This window comes from Rhyacophila brunnea, unplaced genomic scaffold (genome assembly GCF_057557595.1).
Source record: "Rhyacophila brunnea isolate RB1 unplaced genomic scaffold, BYU_Rbru_1.0 scaffold_11, whole genome shotgun sequence".
Lineage (NCBI taxonomy): Eukaryota > Metazoa > Arthropoda > Insecta > Trichoptera > Rhyacophilidae > Rhyacophila > Rhyacophila brunnea.
In genome coordinates this window covers 23,382,885-23,395,008 of record NW_028232763.1, presented here as the reverse complement: position 1 = coordinate 23,395,008, position 12,124 = coordinate 23,382,885, and the positions used below count along the sequence as shown (strand labels likewise).

At 30.5% G+C, this 12,124-nt stretch overlaps 1 protein-coding gene across 14 annotated transcripts in view; it reads right to left on the bottom strand.

Moving 5' to 3' along the window:
* Positions 1-1,204: 1,204 nt before the first annotated feature.
* Positions 1,205-12,124, bottom strand: part of bru3 (CUGBP Elav-like family member bruno 3) — a 1,071,991-nt gene continuing 1,061,071 nt past the window's right edge. For 12 of the 14 annotated variants that reach the window (XM_085960090.1, XM_085960105.1, XM_085960120.1 and 9 more), the window contains 5 exons: positions 9,764-9,874; positions 7,137-7,214; positions 4,124-4,300; positions 2,349-2,543; positions 1,205-1,338 (listed from right to left, as the gene is read on the bottom strand). In XM_085960090.1, the coding sequence (XP_085816216.1) occupies positions 2,416-2,543; positions 4,124-4,300; positions 7,137-7,214; positions 9,764-9,874 (494 nt within the window). In that variant the 3' untranslated portion in view covers positions 1,205-1,338; positions 2,349-2,415. The remainder of the gene's footprint in view (positions 1,339-2,348; positions 2,544-4,123; positions 4,301-7,136; positions 7,215-9,763; positions 9,875-12,124) is intronic. The other 2 variants (XM_085960128.1, XM_085960136.1) reach the window with 1 other exon arrangement.

Genomic DNA, 12,124 nt, shown 5'->3' with positions numbered 1-12,124 from the left:
AATGAGGTTTTCTTTTTACAGAATGACTTATAATATGTACACATAGACACTTACAAGGTACACTGTAAGAGAATAACATTAGGAGCGCCGCCCCCTCGGTTAGGGGACGACGCAATTGACTGTAACACGTGACACGTGACATTCACACACAGACGAGAAGACAAAACGGCCTGTACAATTCAAACACTGATTTTGTTTATCACAGCACATTTGGAATTTCTCTCGAGCGTGGCCACTTATTTGTAATTGTCCGCTCCTGCGGCATTCGTAGGCAAAATACACTGTCGGAGGCGTACCCGAACTCCGACCCGTGTCAGATACGAAAATGGACACATAATCGCACCGAGGTGCTTTAATGGATTGATTTAATTCTGTATTGGGCTTTAGATGAGAACTCCAGGACGTAAATAGTGATATTAAAGCGAATTTCTGCCAAAATTTGTACTAAGAGACACAAGCACAAAATTGTTCATTTCCCTCCCCGCTGATCGATTCTAAGATTCCGATATTTATAATATATTACTTAACAAAATAGAGGTCCTCTTTTAAATGTCCATTTTGTTTCTATCCCGGAAACAAACCCGGTTCATTAGTGCGAGCCGTCGGCGATCATTTACAATGTTAACTATATCAGAACTTAATGATATTGGAGGGTAAATATAAAGGTGAGGCCGCTCGCGCACTGATGAACCGGCTCTCACAGATTATATTCAGAAACGACAGTGTCAACATTGTGCTGACTAAGACCCTTTATATAACAGTACGATTTTTATATTTATAATATAATTTGTAATAATTTATATCAGTTTGGCTTAAATACAAGCAAAATACTATCTTCACAGAGTTAGTATTGTAATCAATAAATAAGTACAATATGACTAAGATATAATAGTATGTTTATCAATTATGAGAATATAATTATATATTGTGATAATAATAATAATCAATCAATATAATGGTAATAAAATGTATATAATAGTTTAATCATTTAATAATTTATAATATAATGATAAAATGAAGCTTTCCTACAAGCTGCTTTTTTTGGTATTATGTCTAACTAGTATACTTACCAAAATGGCGAGCGTTTTTGACTTGATATATATTTTTTAAAATTTAATTACCAATTAAAATTCCTTTAAGGTCAGTGATATTTTAAATACACCTGCCGACAAATTTCCTAAATACAATTTAATTCGGCAGTTATCGGTAACTGCATACAATTGTCCCGAGACAATTGTCTGTGTTTTACAAATTGTTTTTTTTTCTTTCCATTTCATAACAATGTTAGTTTTTATTAAAATATTGACCTCGATTTCTCCTTAGCCAGTCGTCGATTATCTGAAAAAAAAAACAATTCATTACAATTATTGATTTTGTTAGAAAAAACAAGTAAATACTTATTGCCAACTATCAAAAAATGTAGGTATATATTTTTACTTTTACATTATGGTCAAAGTTGTTTTCGTATATTATATTCATGTATGTTGTAATTAATTAAACAAAAACATAATTTTGTTTATATTGTGGCAATAGCTATAAATTAAAAAAAAATATGGAATTAACCCTTCTAGTCAATCTAAAATTGTGTGCAGATATGGGTGATACTAGAATGAAGTTTGGTTCAAATGAATCAGTAATTCCAAATGACTGCTGACAAATTTGCACTCATTAGGCATTCACTCTCATTCATATAGATGCCGTCTAGTCGAGAAGGTTTTCTTCAGCGTCTTTGGTATCACCAATCTTTGTATAGAAAGCAAGTATGCAATTTATGCAAATGATTTTATTTTCATTGTGTTGTCTACTGTATGGTTGGTGCATTATTCAAGAGTATATTAAATAAATATATGATAAGGCTGGAAGCTCAAATTATTAAAAATTATAAAGAATACATTGTACTATAGACATTATTTATGTTAAAATAATGTGATCAGTACACAATTATTGTTTTGTAATGTAGGTAATAGTGATTAATCTTCTTCAATATTGTTGTTTGTAAGGAATAGATTTTTGAATAAGTTTGTCAATCTACGTAAATATAAATAGCAATGATCTGCTCGATCAATAAAATTATTGTTCAATAACGGAAATGTTCGGTTTGTACCCGCTTGACGTATACCTGTATGACGGATGCTCATAGCCACGGCAATTGTTGCTATTTTTTTGCACAATGATTAAAGTAAATTTTATGAAAAAAGTTACTAGCTACCTAATTTTGATTGAAAATAAATAATAAAAGATAATTTTTTTTTAAAAATGACATGTCGCAGACTGGGAGTATCATAATGATGTTTGTTGTTGAAATTTTTCTATAGCTGAATAATTAATAGTTAGTATTGTTGACCAACCTATGTTGTCAGAATTTGGCCGTTGTGGGTGCGCCGAGGCAACGGCGGGCATGGGGATCGGGTGGGGTTAGTAAGGCCTGTTGGCGTCCTTTGGCCGCTTCAGTTGGACCTTCAGCCGCTTCATGCCAATCTGGAAACCGTTCATCGCTTGGATTGCCGCCTGGGCTGAAGTCGGATTGTCGAACGACACAAATCCTGGAAAAAGCAACATGCATTCCTTTATTTATCTTATATTATTATAAAATACAATATGATAATTTTATAGCAAGATATTCTAAATCAGCGTTTCTTAAGTTTTTAACTGTTTGTTTAAGTGTTTGAACATGTACCGTTTTAAAAAAAAAACGATTTTTTTTCGGTTCGGTACATGTTCAAACACGCGCGTTAACATGATCTTACTCCCTACTTCATTTATTGTTTGTCAATTTATGGGTACGGCCATATGTTGTAGCTTAACCACTGGGAAATGCCAATAGAAATGGAGTATTTCAAAAAAATACTACCTTAAGAATAGGTCAATAATTATTATAAAACAATCACTATTCGTAGGTTGTTTATCACATTTGAATGGTCAAAGACATAGCTTATAATTAGTATCTTTAGAATTATCTTCAATGTGTTAATCGTGCCCATTTTTTGAATAATAAAATGTCTAATTCTTGTCAAATTTGGGATCACAGATTATAAAATATATTTTTTTATCGTAAATATTTCACTATACTACGTTAACATTAATTTTATTAATGGTTTTATAAATGCGTTTAAAAATTAATAAAACTAAAAAATCTTAACACCACTGCACATGGATGTACTGAAATATGACTATTCTAAAACATTAGATCGAGAGGTTTAAAAGAATACTATTTTATGTAATAAAAATACTTTATGCAGTCATCAATGTTTAAAATAAATATAAAGGATAAAAGGCTTCAAAATTATATAAATAAATTATCTACAATGTTTATGGAATGTCCAAGATTATGCTTTGAAAATACCATAAAATCTCCATTTCGACCTACGTGGGGCATGTGGGCCCTTAAGATAAAAAGGATTTCAAGTTATACACATTTATATTTTTGTAAAAATTGACGTTTTTTAAAATAAATATAAAAAATATGACTTAGTCAAAAATCAATGACCATAAAATATAATTTAATAATAATTACGTAACTGTGTACATGTAACAAATTCACATTTTTTATTCAAAAATATTTTTCTTTTTAATGTTTTCAGACACAATATTTAATTAATACAGTAGAAATTGTAAATTATCAAAAAATGTCTCAAATTGCAAGCTTCGTATTTTTCCGCTAGGTGCCTCTAGTAGGTGGAAGCCTTCCCCTTAAGAAAGCTTTTAAGGGAGTCCTTTTTTCACAGTTATCTTTGATTATGGTTTTAGATACGTAGGTAGGTATTGGATAAAATATAAGTGTACTATATAAGTAAATTGTATTAAATCACATGTTTCATGATTTAGTCATTAGACGTTGATTGTCACAATGTTATCCTTCAAAATACAATAGATTAGAATTTGAGTACACTGTGGTCATATGTGATCAAATCGTTACTGAGATTTTTTTATATTCAGGGTTATGATACTCTCCCATTCATCCGTCTAGGTAACCACCAACATTATATTATAAGATAATGGAATGGATTACAACCAGCTGTCATTATTTATCGTTATCGAAAAAATAGCTTTCGGGATAGCATTTTTTGTGATGTTTTTCATTATTTTACTGTTACCATTATCAGGAATATGATATTATACATACCGAAACATTTGCTCTGATTCGTGGCCCTGTCAATAAATACTTTGCTGCTTATGACGTTGCCAAACGGCAAAAACATCTGCATGAGCTCGGCGTCTCCGAACTCCTGCGGCAAGTGATAAATGAAGAGGTTGCAGCCCTCAGGCCCAGAGATAGAGCATCCTGGGAACATAAGAAAATCTTTAAAGAACTCACAAAATCCGTCTCTTAAACCAACATGAAGTGCTTACAAACTAATGGAGTTGGGGGTGATTTTTAAATACCTTGGTAGTGTTAAATAATTTTACTGTATATAGGATTTACAGGTAACTGAATATTTTCGATATTACACCAAACAATACAATTTTTAAGATATAAATAAAATTTTACTGAGTTTGTTAAATAAAAAAGCGTTTCTCGTATAGAGATATATAGAGGTAAGTTAATAAAAATAATTTTGATTTTATTTTATTTTAATTTCTCAGTAATTGATAAACAAAATTAATTATAGGAAGAATAAATATTTAATTAAGTTAAAACAAAGAAAAAAAATGTATACATTTGTTGTTATTTACGTATGTTTAGTAAAATTACTGAAAGTTTTGATTATGAGTTTATCGATCAAAAGTTCTATTAAATACGTTAAAATGAAATGAATAATAATAATTATTATGCCTTTAAACCTTCAGTTTCTTTTCGAGTTTTAGACTAATACAGAATGTACGCCCACGTTTTCTGTGTTAAAATGTTTTATTATATAGTATATAATATTTATTAGGATTCTACTAGTACGACGTTCAATAGAATCTGCATGTGGACAGGTCACGCGTTGCTCAGGGGTGGTAAATTATGGAATAACTACGGATATTAAAAAAAACGAAAGCAGGTTCCGCAGAGATGTGATTTTTTTCACTGTAAGATTGTAGTATCTTTAAATTGTCAGTGTTCAGTAGGTCATATTTAAAAACATATATATATATATATATATATATCACTGTATTTATTTGTTTATGATGGCCAACTATTATAGTAGGCAGGTAGCTATCTACAAACGTATCTAATCTACAAACATAAATATCTACATGTTTTTATAAGATATGGATTGGTTATACATTTATTTGATACTTATAGTATTTTGTTGCTCTGGTTGCTTAATCTGATTTTACTAGGCTTGAAATGGAAATATTTATAACCCAAATTCAAATATAAAATCATCCAATGAGAGACGAAAATGTAAATTAAATTTGTTACTGTTCATTAAGTTTGGCAAAGCATCTGCTCTTATGCACGGAGGCAGGAAATATAGGAAGAAATAGACGCGATCACTTGCATAAATTATTCCTTATTACTACCGCCGGAACGTGAAATATATTTTCATTTATATTCAATCCGGGAATAAGGCTCATAATAATCTGAGTACTATCCATTGAAAAGAAAACGAAAGAGTCGAAGGAAAATTCTGTAATATTATTCAAAACCAGCTTTCGGAAAATGTTGAAATAAAAGTATTCATATATATACTTTTATCGTCATCTTAATATATTTACTGTCCTAGTTAAATATTTTCAAATTTAATAAGTACCTACATAATAATATTATGTGAATATCAACATCAAATATTTTTTTTATTAAATATTTTTTACCGAAAAAATAAATAAATTAAATAACTGCCAACGACGCTATTGATTTTACCATAGTTTTAAAATTATTAGCGAGTCCATATTCATAAATTTTCCATGTAATCAGATGTGAGGTTTTCTCATAAAGTTAATGTTAGAAACATATAAATAAATCGCAGTACATATCTCTGAAATAAACAATGTTAATTCTTTAATATTTTAAATAGTATATCCTGATAAATAATAATATCTTCCCGGAAAAGTTAAATTAAGAAAGTAAATTCAACACATTAGTGACGTTTATTTGTTTTTATTGGTGCATACTATTTTTTTATCATATATATTTTGTATTTTACTTTCTCAATTACCTATGTCATGTTTGAAATAACACATAAATAAATATAACATTTATACATATTATAAACATCGACATTAACAATATGCATACACAATGACACCAAACATGTTACGTAAATAAACATCAAAACACCAAAATGATGAGTACATTTTCATACTATACTATCGTCGTATTTTAATACTCTATGTACCTGAATTCTCATACTATATTATGAGAAAGTATATTATTTCATATATAACTGAATAATCGACAACGAGGCTTAGCGAGACAGCTGGCTCAGATAGTCGACAATGCATCTAAAACGTAGGTATGTGTGAAAGCTTATATGGATTTCGCGTATCAATTAAAAAATAAATATATGAAAATAACGATTTTTCATAGAAATTAAAAACTTAAACAGGATATAATATTATATTATTATTATAGCTAACTTTGATATAATTTTTGATTGTCGTATAAATGGCTTTAAAGAAATTAAACGTTGAATACGTAATTGAAATTGTTTGAATGTAGATTAACTCTACGGCGCGGCAATTTTGTTTACTTTTGAAAAATGGAGGCTCGAGGTTTTAATGTGTATTACAGATTTTACGTTTTGCTTTCAGAGACGGCTAGTTAAACCAGTAATAACGAAAGTTAAAGAGCCGTAATCTGCGGGTCTAAATGCAAATACCAATTTATAGCTTCGTAAAGTTTTCACCCGCCGACTTGAGGAGAAAACGAGATTAAATTTTATCGTTACGCGCCTTTGGAGCGATTCGGTGCGAAGTTATCTAAAAGTTAGTGCGTACATATATTTCTTATAATATGTTATGTACCAGCATTATAGTAGAGATGCCAATCTCTCGCGAAAAGATAGTTCTACCGCGGCGGGAAAAATAACCAATTTAGTTTTTAAAAAATCCGCTGGATTAATTAAATCCACGTGTTCGAAATTTGAAATAAACAATTCCGTCCAGTTTTGACGAAGGGTGATATACTATTTTGTCTAGTTATTTATTCAAAAGGAAGGTGGGTAAAATGGCACCACGATGGTGTGTCGCCACAGGCCTCAACTTACCTTCTCTTTGTGCCGGAGCGATTGTCGAAATCGGCGGAGGAATCGGCTGCGGGAACTGCCCATAAACTGCGGGGTAGGCTGCCAAACATCATCACAATCATAACATCTCAAGAGTCATAAATTTGACTCAACGTGCGCATACACGTATATAAAGACATAATAATAAAACAACCAGTGAATACGAACTCACAATTTCAAATTACAACTTAATGCATTTTGATACGAAATCATAATTACGTATACAGGAATCATTCTACAGTGGCGCACCGTGAACTGCAAAACCGACTCGCAGTTGTATTGCTTGTTAGCATTGAATCATGCATTGTAGCAAACAATATCAATATACCTGTGAATCACCCATAATGTCAATGTAAAATGATTCCAGTATAAATACTCCTCCAGATATTTTTAATGGTAGGATCTGGCATCGAGAGTTGTTAACTAATATTATTATATAAAGCAAATTTATTGTAAAATGAAATTGCGGTCCGGAAAAAATAAATCAGCTGTTCTATTTTTGTAATTAAATAAAATAAAAAATTAATAATAATATACTAAACCAATTAAATAATACATCATATTTAACGGATTGGATTTGAAGACGGGAAACAAATTTAATCACTTGCAATTTCTATGAATGGCTAAAATAATATACTTATATATAAAGTGTCGTCAACATGCGCCACATAATCTCTAATATCGAACATTGATTAAGTTTGGTTTACGTCTTTGCATTCTATCCGTATCCGTGATATTTAAAACAATATATTTTGATAGTTTTTTGAAAGATTTTGGAAAGTTTACTTCACGATAAGCGTATTGGTTGTTTCGTTCTATAGTGAAAGAACAAAATTAGAATTTTTGAAAATAAAAGATACGTTTCCAATTTAATTACTTATAGAAGATTTTATACAAAAATAGAAAAAACATAAATATTAACAAAATTATAATATAAAACATAATATTTACAATAAAACGAGTAAATATGTGGTAATCGTCAAACAGAGTGATGAATAAATTTGATGTTAACAAAAGTAAGTTATTTTGAAGTTTATTTATTTATAAACAGCAGACACCTATCATGCAAGAAATAAAAATCGTTGGAATCTATCTATATAGATGACCTTGCTTACGATAGAAAGTGCCGTTGTATTTTACAGAATTTAATGATTTAATCATTTTAGTATGGCGACTATTTGTTACGAACAAAATGTGTAGGTATATAGATAGATACCTAATTAATAAATATTATTTGCAAAAATACAGGTGAAGTATTTTAATGCGCCATTATAAAAATGTAAAAAAATTGCTGAAAAAAACAATTATAATTTGATAGTTTATTTTAGAAATATACCTATCGTTTTTATGTCCAATAATTTTATTCGGGTCTCTTACAGCACTTTGTCGCAAAATATAGGAATACAACCATATAAACTGGATTTACGACATTGAAACGTAAATAGGAGTGCAAAACACTTATATATTTATTTATGTTGAACATTTATGACGATCCACAAGACGATAATAAAATCACAAAAAAATCATAAAATTTAATGTCAAATAAAAAAAAGGAAAAACATGTTTTTCCAGTCAAATACAAGTCAGCACTATTGTCATTTCGGAAGGTCTTTGTTTTGACGGAGGTTTTTGTTGCGATTAAATTTGGCACGTTCAGTAAGTACCCACTCGTTGATTTTTTTTACCCTCTAAGAATTTGAAATTAATACCGAAAGTTATTTGAACATTTTTTCTGTGCCGAGCGGCAATATACCCCATGAAAATATTCAAGACAAACTCTCTCAACTGTGCCGAAAACTTTATAAGAAAACAAGTTTTGTGAAATCATCAAACGCTCGTTATCATTTTTAACTTGCACAGTATGTTGATGAATTCCTCAAAAACTGGATTTAGCATATTTAAATGAAATACGACTCTTAGACTTACTTGGACGCACAACCCTTAAAAAACTTGAATTTAAAATAAAACAAAACAAAGGGTACGTTCTTAAATTTTCTCTCCAAATATTATTCACATATATTATGCATTTGAAGTAATAGGTACTAAATTTAAAAGCAAGGACATTCATTAGATACTGGAATTTGTTCGAAATCTTAAGAGACAGATTTTTTAAAGTAAATATGCTGACTTATTTTTGATTGAAAAAGTGACATTGCGTAAAGAATACTTTTCAGATTTGATATTTTAAAATTTAACCTTTAGTAATTAGTTTAATAAATATTAAATTATAATAGTTAGATTATATATTTGCAAGTTAGTAAATGATTTGTTAAGAATATTGTATTATTGAACTATGGTTTTTTGGAATATTTGGCAATCAAAAATAATGTATACGGTATAAATACAAAAAATTATATTAACCAATCTGTAAAGTCTTCCTATATATGTAACGCATAAAGCAGAACCGCATTAATTATTCTATAAATGGCTAAATTGGACTGCCGAGATGCATTTTTACAATCAATCGTCACCCTTTTCAATATATGAAAAAAATAACAACAGTGAATAAAAGTGAACCATGTATTATAATATTGTGTGACGATTCAGAATTGCTGAGTTCTCCGCAGTCCAGACAAGGGGTTATATAGGGCTCGTAAGGCGGGACTCACCGACTCCGGGGTAAGGCTGCATGCCTGGGTACGCGGCGTGCTGCAACGCCGCCTCACCGTTTGGCAAGCCCTGGGCTGTCACTGGCACCGCTGAAATCAATTCGGGGTGATCTGTAAATAAGAAAAGAAACATTCAAATAATGTATTATCAATATACAAAACGTATTTGATTGCAACAAAAGGAGTGCACATAATAATTATTAGAAATAGACAGATTGGAGATTCACAATAGAGAGATTAGTAATCTCGTTTCTAAATTGAGAAAAAACACTTTTTAGAATTATAATGTACAGATCAGCGAGCATCAGGCAAGCCGAGGGTGCACGCGAAAACATTTTTTTTACGTGTATACCGCTTTAAATCCCCTTGTATTCATAAAAATACTGACAAATTGATGGATTGTCAAGAACCTGTTGGCACCACCTACATCTACAAACAGGATGCAAATTTTACCGCATTCTATGGTCAGCTGATACTCGCAGGTTTGTAGAATATATTATATTATGTAGAAATTGTTATATCATTTTTGTAAATACAACATATTCAAATAGATCTCTCAGTTTTATAATGGCTTACAATTCAGTGTGTATCTTAGTCGATATCGAGTAAAAAAGTGTATTATATTGACATGTTTAGTCATTTGTACACCCGCATGTCCAATCAGGTCATATATTATGGGGATCCAATCATAAAATAATGTAATTTTTATCTAGCCGCGGGATTCGAACCCACATATTATGGACTACACCACTGTGAGGGACTAGTACTAATGTAAACTATTTGTATAGTATAGATGTTTTTAGGAAAAAAAATGTACAAAATTTTTAAAGTAGGTACCTACGCAATTAAATAAATTTTCTTGATATTAAAATATTTTTAAACATGAAAAATGATAGAAATAAGTTACATAGCAAATACATTATCTACAACTATTAATTATACCCAATAGTACGTGATTAAAACAATTTAAAAAAGCAAAAAAAAATAGGAACCGAATTAAAAAAATATAAAGTTTGTTTACAATATTGATTCAAAATATAATTGATGAAATTTGAAGGTATTCTACAGGTGGAGTTGATTCAACGTCGGTTGTAAAAGATGTTCAAAACTCGAAACTTTGTTGCTTAAACCGATTCCTGAGGAATAGGTAATAACAAAATATCATCAATTAATTATCCAGTAAGTATCATTAGCCGATAATTATATTTTTGTGTGTCATTTTAAATAGCGCATGCTACCTGTTTTAAATTCATTATTCATGCAAAGAGGCAAATTACCGATTGTAAAATTCGTTGAAATTATTAAAAAAAACCTGAGTCATTTGGACATTTAAAGTCCCATATGCCATAACTGGTAGTAAGTACTTAAGTTACATTGTATAACTGCGCATCAAGCATTTTGTTCTATTGAAAAAAATCAAAGTCATCGAGTAATGGCCGTAGTCGTTGGGAAGGATGACGTAGTCCTACGGCGTAGGCCGTAGAGCATAAGCTACGCTAATGCGATTTCTTTGTTCCCCCAGTGGAATTGGTATTTCTGTTTAGGGTATATTATGAGTCACACAATGATTTGCGTGTTGCAAAGTGGTCTCAATGGAAATTTTAGTAAATTGAAAACCTACAAACTCTCTTTGATAGCCCTCTATTGATTACAATAAAGTGATACTCTCATTCTTTTAATTTGGAAAACCTAGATGGCTGTTTTTAGAAAATTGAACAATTTAAGACAACCAAAAAAATAATATTGTTTGGCTTACCAATACCAACGGTTTAATGATATATTGATTTAACACGTCTTAAACTTCATACAAATCAATTATGTTTTAACTAAACTTATATAAATAAATATGAATCAATCAAGAGTTTCAGTTTTAATATTTTGTATATTTTATTTCCGGGGCTTCAAGCTTACAGTTTTAAATTTCACGTGTGATTCCGCCCATATTAAAATCTATGATATGTTAACAGCGACCGTGTGCTTTCTTTACTTTATATGACGCGCGAAAGATACATGTTTTCAATTCCTTTTGAGCATTATTACATAAAATTGTTATTATGTAGCCCATAAAAATGCTTGCCTTTTGTTTTTGGTTATACCAGAAGTACATTGCATTGTCTATGCAAAGACTGGTCTAGTATCCGATGGGGAATGTACGTGGCATCAACGTGGCGCGACGGTAGCTTACCGACAATTACGTCAACTTACTGCAACTTGTCTTAGTCCTAACAGTAAACTTTACTAAATTAACTCTTGGAAATAGCCTCAGCAACAATGGTGGTAGCAGTTAATTAAAAAACCACAACCAACCGTGAGAGTTTCAAGTGATGTATAGAAAGGTCATCGATAATTTTATAGGTTTCA